We start from the raw sequence: 15,889 nt of genomic DNA, 5'->3' as shown, positions 1-15,889 counted from the left end.
TACGTAGCCAATTATAATACCTTTGTTGTATGCCAGTTCAGGCGCTTTCAAAAATAATGTGCAAAAGCCTTAAATCTGCCCTTGTTTCTTTCTTTTTCATTTATTTATTTTGCTTTCAACAACTCAGATTTTCATGTAACCTGTTGGGTTGCTCTGTAGCGTCTTAGATCTTTAATGTGTAACATATTGACAAAATTAGAAATATTGTGTCCAGGAGTAATGTTGAAAAACTAGTCCATGCATGGACTTACTTCAAGGCTGCAATATTGCAATTCTTTATTATCAGGAAGTCCACAAAATGCAGTTAAACACCTTCATCTGATCTCGGCCGATCAGCTGAACTACTGCTGCCAACAACTTTGTGTTTTCCAATAGATGATTCAGCTGGCCCTCCCTGACTTTCAGCATTTAACTTTGTTTCTCAACTAAATATTGCTACTGGCTGAGCTTTTAGCACAAATGTGCTCTGTTTCATCCTCTTGACCTGAAATCTGGCTCTGGACCTGCTCAGCTGTGTTTCTTTCCTAAATAAAGCCACCTGGTCTGAGCTCGTCTGTAATTACCATTTTACTTTTCTCTATCATAGAAAGTATCCCTGGATCAGTGCTTCTTTATTCTTTGTGTCTCTGCTCTGTCTCCTCAAACCCCCAGTGGGTCGTTCACTCCGAGCCTGGTTCTGGTTCTGCTGGAGGTTTCCTCCGCCTGGAAGGTTTTATAAATTAACCGAATTGAATTTAATGAACTGAAGGCTCTTCAGCTTTGCTCATTCCTGGACTTTTTCTCTCTTCCTTTGCATTCGCTGTCGCATAGTCTGACAGCGACATTTTCTTTTATCCTCCAGTTTCCCACTTTTATTTATTCTCCCAAGCAAGCAGACAATGAGCTGTTGTGCTCAGATGGAAGTGCTCAACAGAGAATACGTGGAAATAGCAGCCAAAATGCAAATTAAAACACCTCCAGAAAACTTGAATAAAAGACCACCTCTGTAAAACAAACAATAAAAAGTCTGGCTACATATGGAAGAGTAATAAAGAAATTAGTTCTAAACATATAATTTGAAAGCCAACTGATTTCAAAAGGTGAAGCTCACATATTATACAGACTTGTTGATTATTTCTGTTCATTTTAAAGATGTGTTGTGAGAAAGAGAAGTTTGGGTTTTCATTTGCTATAAGTCACATCTAAGTGAATAAACATTAAAACCTTGAATGCATCAACTTGTGTGCAAGGCATCAAAATCACTTGTGTGCTTCACGTTTTGAATCTAATTTCTTGATATGCACCTGAATGCGCTCATTTTTCACTTTACACTTAGACACATTAGGTAATTTTGCAGTTTGCCACGTGCAGACAATGTGAAGAAGGGAATCAGAAAGAGGAGACATAATTTCTGCCACCTTGAAGATGTAAGTGGCTCCTCCCCCGCCGCCGCCTCCTCCTGCTCGCTCTGCACCGGTCTCAGACCTGCGGCGGTCTTCGATCACAGACGACTCTCCCAGACAGATTTTCTGTGTGTGTGGATTTCTCTGGAGGAGGAGGAGGAGGAGAACAGAAACCACATCAGAGACACAACTCCAGCTGTATCTAGGTCAGTCTGCAGTCGCTCCTCTGTGTGGACACCGATCATGTCCGCCGTCCTGCTCACCCCGGGGCAGGCGTCCTCTCCCTGGTGTCCCACCAGGATGTGGAGTATTTCTCCTTTTTCCAGTGGAAATATGGCAGAGATAAACACTCCGTGGTTGCGCTTGTTGTGGTTCTTGGCACCTTTTCCTCCTGCGGCCCCATACGCTGAGATGCTGAGGGAGATTACAGCAGCACAGAGCGATTAAACTTCTGCGACTGAAATTACACTTTGGCTCAGGGCTCATCAGCTGTGCAGATTTCTGTCACAGACACAAAAAAATTACTTTACACCCAGGACAGTCTTAAACCTTTTACCTCCAAAAACACATCCAGCGCTGTCCCCTCAGTGTCAATATGGAGCAGGGTTTGAGTGATTTAACCTACAAACCATTTCCGTTACCCTTACTTTCTGTTGCCTTACCCCATTCTCCCCCTGATGAAGATAAATCTTGACTTAGCAACAAAACAATGAATTAGGGTGAGTATAGCCAAAACGATCACAGTCTTTGAACGTTAGGTAATGTTAAGTTGGAGATTATGAGGTTACAGGGACTGGACAGCATGGAAATTACAGATACACGGACTCTGGAGCCAAGAGCCTGACATACTCAGATCGGACAAGAATGTCTGATTAGGGGAAACGTGTCAGCTAGGACACTTCTGCATTAACGTATCCTCTCCATCTTCTACACCAACGTGATTAACAGAACACTGATATCCTACTGGGCACGCCCCTGAATGGGTGGACACAATGGGTCCTACTTAATGTCTGGGTGAGGAATGGACGGGACGTGTTGTTTATGTATGAGAGTCCAGAACTGAGGCTGTAAACATCCCTCTGCCTTTTAGATTAAGTTAAATATGGTAAAATATAGTTTTGGTTTCAAGAGTCTTTTATTACTACAGAAGTCTACAATTGAGACAGCACATTATTCAGTAAAATAACCTTGGGTGACCGCGGCCTGGTCAATAGAGTAACAGTAAAAAGAATACAGTTTGTTTCCACAGAGCAACAAATTATACTATTAAACAGAATAGAAAACAAATATTTTTAGTCATACGTTTCCTGACGGTAGAATAACAGAAGTTTGTGAATCCTTCGGTGCTGCTAACAGCTAATCTTGGGGGAAATTGTGCCGTATGGTTGGGCCTGGCATCCTCAAGGGGGGTTAAAAGGATGTTGCCCCTAACCCTAACCTTCACAGTGCGCCTACCCTTAATCTGGCGCTCTTCTGTTTCATGCTCTCTTTGAGGAAAGTCCCGTCTGGTTCACATCATGATAGTATCCAACACCACATGCTGACGGTTTATCAACACTTGATGTTTCCAGCATCTCCTTGCATTTGGCTTATCACAGCCCCGCGGCTCTTAGGTGAATTTCTATCTGTGCCGCCGGTTTACTGAGGACTAGAACATGAAGCTTGTCGTTTTCTTAGACTTAGATAAACTTTTTTGTCATTTTGTATGTACAGAGCTCATACAAAATTAAATTTCGTTGAATACAGCTTACAACAGTGTAATGAGATTGAAATGAGATTGCAATTGAAATGAAACAATATAAAGTGCAGCAGTGATAAGGATGTAACAGTGCAGGAAAAAAAACAGTTTTTTTTTTAATAGTGTGCAGAAGAATGTTTCACCATGTTTATAGTGCAAAAATAATGGTGCAAAAAAGGCATTCATTTGAAAAGTTTATTGTCGGCAGTGCAAAATAATAATGGTGCAAAAATTCAGTAAACGTTCAGTTGTGTACTTTTAAGATAGTTCAGCAACACTAGCAGTGCAGCATAAATTCATTTTATTTTTTGCTTCATTTTATATCTTATGATTATTTGTATGTCTTTAAGTGAGAACCCTAAAAAAAAGAAAAAGAAAATGGAACAACTTCATTGGGCGGGCCTAAGCCCAGCCAGGCCCACCTGTAGCTACGCCCCTGGTCCCTACTAAAGCTAAAGATTCAAGAACTCAACTTTAGACCATTAAAACCCAAGAAGTTGAATAAACTGCAACATATTTTCAAATGTAAGTAATTAAATAGACCAGATGACTGTTGCTAGGGCTAATGGTACAAGAAAGTCAATATCCTGGTTGTCATTTAATGTAGATTTTAATAAAATTATCATAAAGTCACAAAGTGACCAGAAGAGCATAATAAACAACTTGTTGTTAACACTGTTTAACACAGCATGAAACCTATGACGATTAATTTGATCTTGTTAAAAGCCCTAAAACACAGTCAAACGCTCTGTTAGGTTGCATCTCTGGATTTTCTTATTTTATGGCATCAATGGAAATAAACCCAAAGTATATTGATATTGGTAAAAAAAAAAAAAACTAAAAAAAAAAACTTTAACCTTGAATTAGCTAAATTTTGTTACTTAAACAAAGGCAAATGGGTGAATGCAATGAGCTTCAGATCTAAATCGGAGGGTATGTACCTGGATGTGTTCGTTAATAATAAGGAACCATGTTCATGTATGTAAGCCGGCCCCACCGTCACTCACAGGTATCGGTTGGTAGCAGGGACCTTCCACATTTGGACTCCTTTCAACGGTCCCTCCTTCCCCACAGTGACGCTGACGTTTTTGTTCCTGTAGGTGCTGTCGCACTGGGCCTGGGTCGGGCCGTGGGGCCCGCTGGCACCGCATGAGTTAAACCACCACGTCATCAGAGAGACCTCTGCAAGCACAGGTGGCATAAAGGGGAATTAAACTGTTTTATAAACAATTGGAACATTTGGGAAATTGTGTAAGAAAAGCCATTTCAGAGCCCTGTATTTTTAACAGTTTTTGACATAAATAGTTGGCCAAAAACATTCAAAAACCAATTATTTTGAAATGCAAGTTCTGCATGATTCACTATCAAAGCAAAAATGCCCCATTGTGTTCTCACTAAAACTAAGAAAGTAGAGAACATGGACCTGGTTCTGAAGTCCTCACTAAGACTAAGAAAGTAGAGAACATGGACCCGGTTCTGAAGTCCTTTCCAATGGCTCCCTGTATCTCAGAGAATAGACTTTAAAATCCTCCTGTTAGTCTATAAATCCCTGAATGGATTAGCACCTAAATACATCACAGACTTGTTATCAGTGCATCAACCCTCCAGACCACTAAGGTCTTCTGGCTCCAGCCTGCTCTGCAGAACCAGAACCAGAACCAGAACCAGAACCAGAACCAGACATGGAGAAGTAGCATTTAGTTCCTATGCTCCACTGATCTGGAACAAATTCCCAGAAAACTGTAAAAGTGCTGAAAGCCTGAGTTCCTTTAAATCAAGATTAAAAACACATTTGTTTATGATTGACTATAGTTAATCTGTTTTACTGAAACATCATTAGTGCAACTTTGTAGTCAAACTGTTTTTAATATTAGCTTTTAGTTTCTATTTTCCCATGCCATGTTTTATTTTGTTTCAACATTTTATTCCAACTGCTTTTATTCTGTTTTATTTTCCTATATTTTAATCATGTAAAGCACTTTGCATTGTCTCTGTACTGAAATGTGCTATACAAATAAATTTGCCTTGCCTTGCCTTGCCATCTTATAAATTTGCTAGTTCTGCAGGATCACTTCAGGAGCTTTACTGTACATACCTGTGACTGAAGGCTCAGGAAGAGGGCTCAGGAAATCAAAGTCGGGCATTTGCAGCAGCGAGTTGACATCTGACGACAGGCAGAAAGACAGACTATGAAAAAAAAATCTAGTCATAGAAAACATCTACATCTGACTGAATTATGCTCCAAAAGAATGTGACCTTATTAAAAATCAATGAAAACAATTAGAAAAGATGAACGGCAGATATTTTCCGAGATACTTCTCTGGTCAGGAAGTCAACACGTATAAGTCTGCCTTTGTCCTCTTTGTCTGCTTTCGCATGCCGGCAGAGAAATTTGTCCACTTAGTGGCGGGAACGCTTGTGTGACAGGCTCTGCCAAGATCTTCCCTCAAACCAATTTTGTATTTTTAAATCCGATTAAGCAAAACGGGAGCCTCGCTCGTCCTCCTGGCTCCTGCTGAGGGCTGAAGGGTTCAGCCCTCAGCAGGAGCCAGGAGGACGAGATCGCGGCTACCACAGTAGATTGTTGTCAGAAACGGAGCAGGTGAGAACTCATTTAATGTATCCAGTTGCTAAGCAATATAAAGGACTTTTGGGCCTTCTTAGAGCTTTACACCGGCAACTGTCTTAGAGCGTGCGAAACCGGTCCCTCCATTCACATCTGTGTGCTGAGCAGAGCGGAGGGTTGGTAGAAGGGCTCCCGCTGTGTGGGAATGCAAAACCCAGAGAGCAAAACCACGCAGAGAGAGGAATGCTGGCAGACACTGTTAGTCATACTGCCGTAAAGGATTCGTAGCAAATCATTTTAGCACTGGTTAGCCCCATGTCAGAGTCAATCGTCAAAACGAGGCATCAAACACAAGACCGAGGGCTGCAGCAGCTCTGAGCACTTCAGAGATGGAGTTTATGAAGCACATAGATCATCTTTGAAAGCGGGCGGTTCAAAAATGGCGGCCCGCCTTGACGCATGCTCACGCCTACCTGCGCTGAAGCAGGCCGCTCCGATGGCGATGTTATCCAAAGCGAGATCCGCGCTGGAGCCTTCTCCCCACGTGGCTTTTACATGGACCTGGAACCTGAAGGGAAGCAGAAATCTCTCAGCAAAGCACCGCTGTGCTCCTAAGAGCCATGCTAGGAGAGCTTGGTTCTGGGTAAAGCAGCATAAGCATTTGTTATGAATAAATAAAGGTAATATGACAAGGACTGAAGACAGAACTAAACATATGACGAAGCAATTTGCAGAGCCTTGCAAAGGTTTTTATTGTGTCGTGCCCCAGTCACTTTAAATGGATTTGATAATTGACAAAACGATGAAAAGAAAATCAGACATTGTCTCTATTTTGGGCTCCACCAGCTTTGCACATCTGGAGTTAGAGGTTTTGTTCGTTGTTCTTTCCAGAAAAAAAAAAAAAAAAAAAGCTACATCAGAGAGGATGGGGAGCATCTGTATGTCAAATACTTGACCAAATAGAGGGCAAGTATGTGAAAAAAATCTGTCAGACGCTAGAAAAGAGTTGAGTATGGAGTGGAGGTTTACCTTCTAGCAGGACACTGACCATAAACACGGGTCATAATGTTGAAGAGACCCCGTTAATACTTCATAGGGTCTAATAGGACTGCTTGGTCCACCTGTGCAGCTCTAACAGATTCGCCGCTTTCGGGAAGGATTCACACTGGGTTTAGGAATGTGTTTGTGGGAATTTTTGAGCTTACTTCAAGAAGTCTGTTTGTGTGTGGTCAGAAACTGTTGTTGGACGAGAGTGCCCAGTCAGCTGTCTCTGCTCTAAATTATTTCAGAGGGGTTGGGGGTCAGGACTTTTTGCAGTCCAGTCCAGTTATTCAGCACCAGAGTTGCTTGTCCAGGTCTTATCGGAGGCTGCTTTGATGACGTGGTGGTGCCACGTTCACTGCAAAAACGGATCTAAAAATAAGTAAAATATTCTTAAAGTTAGTGTATTTGTCCTTGATTTGAGCAGTTAAATAAGCTTATCTGCCAACGGAATGAGCATTTTTACCCCTAAAATAAGATAATTAGACATCCTGCACTTGAAATAAGATGATTGAGATGAATTGTTCCTATTTTAAGTGCAAAATTCTTGTTCCATTGGCAAATAATCTTATTTACCTGCTCAAATCAAGGACAAACACACAAATTTTAAGAACATATTACTTACTTCTAGTTCTGTTTTTGCAGTGTTCATGTTGGGACAGGAAGGGTTTATTACCAAACTGTTCCCACAAAGCTGATTACAGGAAAGTGTCCAGAATATTTGGTGTTGTATTCTGAGCTATTTAAGAGTTCTTTTCACTGGAACTAAGTCAAGCCCAAGTCTTAAAAAAAGAAAATTTACACGGTGTAAATAAGTCAGGCAAGCGCCGTTCTCCTGGAAACTGCCAAACAGATCCGCTGGGTTGCCAGAAAGAGAAGCCTGATTCATCCCCAGAGAAACGCGTCTCCGCGGCTAACGAGTCCAGCGGCAGCGCGCTTCATGCTTTGCGTTGCACCTGGTGATGTAAGATGTGGATGCAGCTGCTTGCCCATGAAAATCCATTTGCTGGAGCTCTCCACTTACAGACCCTGATCTTATCAGCAGGCGTAGTCGCAGGTTGCGAGAATCCAACAGGTTTTAGTTGAGCTCCTGAGAGCGACCCACACTTTCACAGATGTTTGCAGAAGCAGTCTGCATGCATAGGTGTTGCATTTTATACACTTGTAACCAATGAATCGATTTGAACACCAAAATTAAATGGTTTGGACGAGTGACCGAGTACTTTAGGCGATAGACCTTTCTCATTTTTCTACATACCGATGATGAAGGCCAGTCAGCACCAGTCCAACTGCTCTCCAGTCATCTGTCGACGGGTCTTGTCTCGCCCAGACAAGAGATGCATCAGTATTCCCATTTTCCACGATGGCAACTTGCACAGAGCCATGAAATGTTCCGTACACGTACAGAGAGAAACGCATCTGCACAGCCGAATGAGGAGTTTATGCAGACTATTTTTTTTAAAAATCATTCGCTTAAAAAGACAAAAAAAAACTTTATTTAAATGACTGACTTTATGAATCTTCAGAGTTACTGACCTGGCATGCACTAGGGGAGATCGGAGGCGGGAAAAAGGAGCTCTGAAAGGACGCTTCTTGAAAGGAATCACTCTCTTTAACCTGCAGGTACAAGAAGTGCCCTGCAGACGTACACAGAAATGTTAAAATGCAGAATAATTACCGGCTTACGTCACTATGTTGTTTGTTTGTTTATTGTTAATATTATTAATTAATATTATTATTGTTACTAGATGAAGAAAAACAAATGCTATGAAATGTGAAGAAAAAAAAAAACAAAGACGAAAAACACTTTGACCTCCTTCGATAAATCTCAGACTCGAATGTTAGAAAAGTCCTTGAAAATAGTGACAGGAAAACTTGTCCAAGAAATTTATTGTGTTCTGGCACCAAGAAAGGTTCTTTCTGAAAAAAATAAATAATTTTTGCAGATTTCCTCAATGCAATGATTTGTCCTCACATGTTGGGACATCTTGGGCGAGCATTAATAAAATCAGGTTGTAAATCACATGAGCAGTACACACACACACACACACACACACACACACACACACACAAACACATACCTGGTGTGCGCTGAAGAGTGACGCCCTGCATGTCTTGTTTGCCCAGAAGCTCATCTCCAGCGACTCTCCTCCATCCCGAGCGCTGGCTGGACGCTGACCAGCCGCAGGAATCCGACTCAAACGAGCAATACGAGCCAAATGGAAGAGCGTCTGCCAGGGAAGCAGATTTTTATGTTTTACTGAGAAGGCTAACACAGCCGCAGGAAAAAAAAAAAGCCTACCCTGATTCCCCTCACAGCGTAGGATACAGATTTAATAAGTTCACTAAACGTGGGCTTTATGGGATGTTCTCATCTTGCCTCTTTCTTTTTAAACTTCTTTAGGCTGAAGCTTTTCATAAAGCAGGCAAACGTTCTGTTACTATTTCAGTGTTTTGTAGTTTAACCATTATGTATAATGTTCTTCAGCATCAACCTGACAGGAAACGCAACTAAAAAATGAGCCTCTATGGCCAAATTTTGCATATGCCAGACCTAAACAGTCATGTCAATTTTAATTTTCCCTTTAACCAATGGACAAATCAGATGATAAACGTAATGAAAGATAATTACTGTATTTCATACCTAACATTTTTCATCTTCTAAAAATGTTAATTTTCCCTGCTATTTTGGATGGCCTCCCATTGGTGAAAAGTAATTTCCAAAACAGCAAGTGTTCAGAGGGACAATTTGTAACTTTCTCAAATTATAGTCAGGCAAAGACATTTCTAGGGCCACAAATGGCCCCTATGAGACACTCTGGATACCCCCGCCTTAAAAGAAAAAGCAGAACAGACTCAGAACTGTTAATATAAAAATGGTAACCATCTTTATTTCTGCTGGCTTCTTCTTTCAGCTTTTCCCTTTCATCTCTCCAAAGTGAGTCGTCTGTCTCCGTCTAACCCCATCTTCTGCATCTTCTTCTCTTCACATCAATTATGTTCCAGTCCTCTTTCACTCCATCCATAAATCTCATCTCTGGTGTTCCTCCAGGCCTTCTGCCTGGCAGCTCCAGCCTCAGCATCCTTCTACCGATGTACTCACCATCCCTCCTCAGTACATGTCCAAACCATCTCATTTCCAGAAGATCCAACCTGAGCTGTCCCTCTGATGAACTCCTTCCTGGTTCCATCCACCCTCATCACTTCCAAAGACAACCTCCACCTCTTCATCTCTGCTACTTCCAGCTCTGCCTCCTGGCTCTTCCTCAGTGGAACCGTCTCTAAACCAGACATCACTGGTTTCACCACTATCTTCTACACCTTTTCTTTCATTCTCACCGGGGCTCTTTTATCACACGACACACTTTTTCTCCACCCTTTTCAACCTGCTTGGAGATGTTTCTTCACCTCTTTTCCACACACACACTCGCTCACTTCATCCAGCTAAGCTTCATTGCTCTCCTTTCCAGGGAAAACCTCCTTATTTCAGTTGTAAAGTTTTGTTTTTATGACCCATTTTAGAGCTTGCTATAAAACGGCAGGTTGAAGAATGTTCCTCTGTTTATGGCAGGTTGTAGAGCATGTTAATACCTATTAATTGCATAGTAAATTTCCAGTTCTCACTGTGTTCAACAGCCAAAGGAGATCACAAGTACCTATGCAACAAGTTAAAGGGGCTGGACAGTATTTTTGTTTTTTCAAAGTTTGAAATTTGTGGACACAGCTCAAAGGATTGGGCGCGATTCTCCACAATCAGCCAGGAGACGGACCGGGTAGAAGTGATGAGGAAGCAGAGCAGGAGGGAGTTTTCATCTTGAATTGAGACCAAAGTATTTGTATCAGCCATTTCAGATCATTGTGTCATTAGCTGCTGACAGCCTAAAGGAGAAATACTCTTCATACTTTTGTTAATTAAGAAAATATTTTTATATCTGCCTCAGATATAAAAAGTTATTTTTTTTATAGAAGTCACATGGTCAAAATGGACGGATCTTAAAGAGACTTTAGGGGAAACAGAGCATCTCAGTGCTTCAACATAATAAACTACTGGTGACGAGACCGGCCATTTAACCTTTTATGACCCAAGAACTTCAGTCTAAACAAAGGTTTTTAGACACCTGAAAAAAGGCTGAAAATATTAGGTCATCTTTAAACATATGTGTTTGATCAATTAAACTAATTTACAGATCTGTCAGGAGAGAGAAAAAAAGACTTTTGAAGAGGAACTGATCATTTTCAAACATCAGAAAGCCTATGTGTAAACTACAATTATCAGGTCTTAAGAGGTTAAAGCAAGAGGAGAATGTGCGAGTCCAAAAAGCTCTCTGCCTGTGGCAAGCTTTTCCATATTTGGGGTGAGATTTATCTCAGCCAAGGAAAAGCGTGAGACTAACGCCAGATGCATCAGAGTTGGCAACCATGTGCTATGTTGCCTGGCGTGGACAGCAGACCGGAGAAGCTACATCTCCAGGTTTTCCTAACAGGGAGAGAAATAGAATATGTGTCCAAATCCAAATGAAACCTCTGAGTTGGCTGCAGTCAGGGCTCCAATCAGCTCATTGTTTATAACTTCACCAGTTTTGCCATCCTCTCCAAAAACACCTTCCTGTCCCCTGTTGCTGGTTGAAGTTATGATAAATTTCCTTTTGTTAAAATGAAGTAAAACTATTCTGCACTATTTTTGTCTGACAAAACTGTGTTCAATTTACCTGAAGATGAGTAGATAATTTTTAAATGAGTATTAACAAATTAATGTTTCTCCTGTATAAGGTGGCATAGAGTTAACGATGAGATGCCAGAGTTTATTCTAAGCACCAACAAGAGAAGAAATTAATTTGTTGAGCATCTAAAAGAATTGCCCCACTATTGCGACCCAGCTCTTTTCCCTTGGGACGAACAAGTCAAGGACTCCAAGTAGCTCTGAGTGCACATATTTAATTACTACCTCTTGATTCACAGCAGGGTGACGAGATTTCTTTATGCAGCATGATTAATGTTTTCCAAATGAAGGATTTCTTGACAAGAGCTAAAATATAATAATTTATCTCCAGAAAACATTATTTTTACACTTTGATTTAAAAAAAACATGAATAGAATTCATTTATATGAGCCGTTGAATGCCCCGTGTTTATTATCTGGGCATGTTGCACTCATAAAAATGACTCGTTTTGTAGTAAAGGTTTGAACATTTTTAAGTGAAGGCAACAGAAAGAAGCTGCACGCTGGCTTTCGACACTTCATCCGTTTAAACGGAAACAGACTGCTTAACAACACAGTCAGACAGGAAAATCTGCCTTTTATTATTCAAACTCCCAGGATGAGTTGAGTGAATGCTGATAGGAGCAGAGGATCAGGGACTGAAACTCACCACAGATGGAGCCCTCGTCCTCTCCCAGCGGACAGTCGGTATGGAAGTTACACACTTGGCTCTGAGCGATGCAAACGTCCGAGTTCACACACTGAAAAGATTCTCCACACGCGACATTCAGGTCCTCGGACTCATCATCTGCAATCACACAATAAACTCCAGGATAACTTGAAGATTGATATGAGCAACTTTCAGTAACCCCATGAGGTAAATGCGCTCTGAATCCAAGCGATTTATGCACTCCATAAATTGTGAACCATGCACTGAGACCAATTCCCCACTAAGGGTTGCATTTGAACACATTCTTTTAAACTTGAAGCTGAGAAATCATTGTGTGGCCCGATGAGATTTCATTCGGAGATGAGGTGAGAGCTCAGTCCAGATAGATAAACTCAAATCATCCTCCACTTTTTCTAATAAATCTTAACATGTTCTGCCAAAGCTTTAGGCACTTCGAGACTTTGAAACATGTTAATTTCTTAATATCCATCAATATTTCAGCACAGGAAAAATATTTGATGCCTAGAGTCTCTCTGCAGAGGAACCCCCTGTTGGGTCTCAACAATAAAACACACAACATATGATTTACAGACTGAACTCTGGAGGTCAGGCGATGCTTTGCTCCTGATCTTAAGATGTGGACAAATGATTTAAAGCAGCACTTCTCAAATTCAGATGTGCACCCAGATCTACTCTGAACAGCAAGTTAATCTGATCCCTGGCAACACGGTGTTTTTTTTGCATGCCATAATATCAGTGATGTGAAGCAGATGGAATCAAAGAGCTGGACATGGGATATACTAGAAACTCTGATATTTTGTGGATTTAATCTTCATTTTCCAAGAATCCAAATGCGAGGATACCCTTTACATCGGCACACAAGGTAAACGAGCATTTGAGACATTTGGAGCCTTTGACTTGAAATTTGAGATCCCCGATGATTCAAAGCAACTAAAGTTGCTGTTTATGAGCTTAACGATGTCAAATTATTTTGGGTCCAGGAACTGAAGAGCTAACTACAACCAGTCGCTGAAAACAAGCATAAAAGCAGAGAAAATGTTATCATCTGCAGAAAAATCCAAGGATGTTTCTCCTAGGGTTGCCACAATGTAGACATTTTGGCCAACATCGATATTGATATTTTTGTCGTGGCCGATATCTGATATTTATCAAAGTTATATTTAGTATACATATCTCCCTACCCTTTCAACCCTGTAATAAAAACAACCAAACTGCTGTCATTGCTTCTCCGCTTCAGCTAAATTAAACTATTAAAAGCAAATGGCAACAAGAAAATAAATATTGGTTGTTAATATCAGCCCAGATTTACTTATAGGACAGATACCGAAATAGTTAAAAAAAAACATCAGCCGATACAAAGGTTAGTGCCGATACATCACGCATTACTGCTTTCTCATCTCACATCCCTCTCATATTCTTTATTTAGTCTTAGAGTTCCTGTAGACTGAACCACTATAAGAACTCTTTTCTTCCGCTTTGCATTACAACAATAAACAGTATCAAAGAGTAAATTGTGTAAGTAGACGATGGTATCCAAAATTTTAAACTAAACTGACATGCTTATTTTATGTATTAATTTTTCTTAGAACGGATTCTTTATAGATGGGCTTTTATAATTTTTGACATTTTTTATTGTTGTGTATGTAATGTGACATGCTTCTTTTACGTACTTATTTTTCTTATAATGGAATTTTCATAGAAGGGTTTTATAAAAAAAAAAAAAATTTTTATTGTGAATGTAATGTGACATGCTTCTTTTACGTATTTATTTTTCTTATAATGGAGTTTTTATAGTAGTATTTTTATGTGTGAATGTACTGTGACAGCCATGGCTTGGACTATAAAGCAGCCAGAGTCTATATTCAAAACTAATTTCTTTTGGGGCAATACAGTTCATCATCATCATCTTCTAAATTGACAGTATTGTGCATCTTCCAGTCAAGCGGGTGCAGAAAATGGGTGGACTGATGGGTCGGTTTAAGATGTTTTTTTTTTTTTAAATAAATAAACTTAAAAAAAAATAAAATTACAATAAAATTAAACAGCATTTTGAACCACATTACATTTTAAAGACAACATGAGCTGAAGAATAAGCACAACTCACCTGACACACAGTCTATAAAATCCAGGGAGTCCAGCGCCACACTGACTCCGCCTTCACCGGAGCAGTAAGTGTAGAGCAGCGTCACTTGAAACGGTTCATCCATCTGACCAATCTCAGCCCTATGAACCTGCCACTCATTCCTGGATCAAAGGACGAAAGCAGCAGGATTTTAGTTGTTCCTCATCGGTAAATTCTGGAGTTGAACTTGGAAACATTAAAATACGACTAAGACCAGACAGTTTAAAAGTACACCTAACATTTTTATTCTCACTGCGTAACATTAAATTAGACTAAAACTTTCCTGTTTCAGATCCTTTGGGAGTGCCCAAATTAGTAGGCCAAAATGATAAATTTGACATTTTTGTGTAAGTTTTTTTAATGTATATAAATCCATAGTATTTATAGTTGAAGTGCCTGTTAAATTTAATGACTTGGTTCTGTTATTTTGAGTATCATTTCTGAAGCTCTTTTCAATTTGCAGTAATATTTGGCCCAGTCTTATAGACAGCCTTGATTGCACACACATTTTCAGTTCTAACCAGAAACTTTTTAGGATGGAGATCAAGACTTTGATCAAGACACTGATTATTCTGTTGCCCTTAAAGGTGCATAACCAGGTTATTTGACATTCTATTTATTTATACATCAATAGCTTACTCTGTTTATATATGAAGTTTTTACGAAACATTATCACATCCTGCTGGCGTATTAGTCGTTATTTTGGCCTTTTATGCATTGTTTTTGCTCGATTTCTTAGTAAATAAAGCCTTTCTTGTTTATTTTTAATAAAAGAGGAAGTGCAACACTGGGAATGCACAGCAGGGGTTAAAACAAGGAAGCAGCTAATGGCTATTAGCATCTCCAAGCAAACAATGAAGAAAGGTCCAAGTTCCAGTGAAAAAAATGCCAAAATAAAAAATTATTTCAAAAGGGAAAAGACTAGAACGTCGCTGGGAATCCAGTATGAACGTTGGTGTTCACTGAAGCGGATCCTAAACTTGCCGAGGCTCAGATGTGATCGCAGAGTTGACTGAAGTGAGTAAATGTTCTGATATGAGGCTCTTAAAGTTGCTGTAGATGGTTAATTTAATTAATAACGTTGGTCTTCGAGCCGAGCTGCTGCTTTACTGCGAGAACTTGCAGAGGGTCAGGCTCGGTCTGGCGTTATTTAATACTGTTTTATCAATTAAGCAAGCATTGTGATAGTTCTGTGATACTGTCACTAGATGGCGCCACGTCTGTTTATATCTGTTCATCGCTTGGATGTTGCTTTAGGATTTCCACATCATATTCTTTCCTCAAAAGGCAATCTATGTAAGAAGGGCCCCGGTTCCTCCTGTAGCACAACAACTAAACAACTACACAACATCATGCTGCCTTAACGTACCTGGCAGCAGATGGGAAGGTGTTCTCAGGCAAGCAAGCGGGCCAACACAACGGTGAATCTGTTTGCTTTGTGAATATTACGATGGCTGGATATTCCCATGCTGTTTACACATTCGTATTTACTTATTTGACCAAATAAAGGTGGCACCTTCAGGCATTTGGAAATTGTAGACTATAATTAACCAGATTTGTGATTGTTCTTTTTCTGATATCATTCCATATATGTGGGTACACATGTTTCCAGAATGTGTACCCATTTAACTCAGATACTGTGAATTCACAG

At 40.2% G+C, this 15,889-nt stretch overlaps 1 protein-coding gene across 1 annotated transcript in view; it reads right to left on the bottom strand.

Annotated features, from left to right (window-relative positions):
* ltk (leukocyte receptor tyrosine kinase) overlaps positions 1 to 15,889 on the bottom strand; it is an 84,888-nt gene that overhangs the window by 27,698 nt on the left and 41,301 nt on the right. Inside the window, exons 5-14 of the mRNA XM_036150758.1 lie at positions 14,221 to 14,360; positions 12,096 to 12,233; positions 8,809 to 8,958; positions 8,264 to 8,364; positions 7,986 to 8,146; positions 6,160 to 6,254; positions 5,216 to 5,284; positions 4,128 to 4,302; positions 1,646 to 1,796; positions 1,398 to 1,526 (exon numbers count right to left, since the gene is read on the bottom strand). Coding sequence (XP_036006651.1) covers positions 1,398 to 1,526; positions 1,646 to 1,796; positions 4,128 to 4,302; positions 5,216 to 5,284; positions 6,160 to 6,254; positions 7,986 to 8,146; positions 8,264 to 8,364; positions 8,809 to 8,958; positions 12,096 to 12,233; positions 14,221 to 14,360 — 1,309 coding nt within the window. The remainder of the gene's footprint in view (positions 1 to 1,397; positions 1,527 to 1,645; positions 1,797 to 4,127; positions 4,303 to 5,215; positions 5,285 to 6,159; positions 6,255 to 7,985; positions 8,147 to 8,263; positions 8,365 to 8,808; positions 8,959 to 12,095; positions 12,234 to 14,220; positions 14,361 to 15,889) is intronic.

The sequence above is a fragment of the Fundulus heteroclitus genome, chromosome 19 (assembly GCF_011125445.2).
Source record: "Fundulus heteroclitus isolate FHET01 chromosome 19, MU-UCD_Fhet_4.1, whole genome shotgun sequence".
NCBI lineage: Eukaryota > Metazoa > Chordata > Actinopteri > Cyprinodontiformes > Fundulidae > Fundulus > Fundulus heteroclitus.
This window is presented reverse-complemented; position numbering and strand designations above follow the sequence as displayed.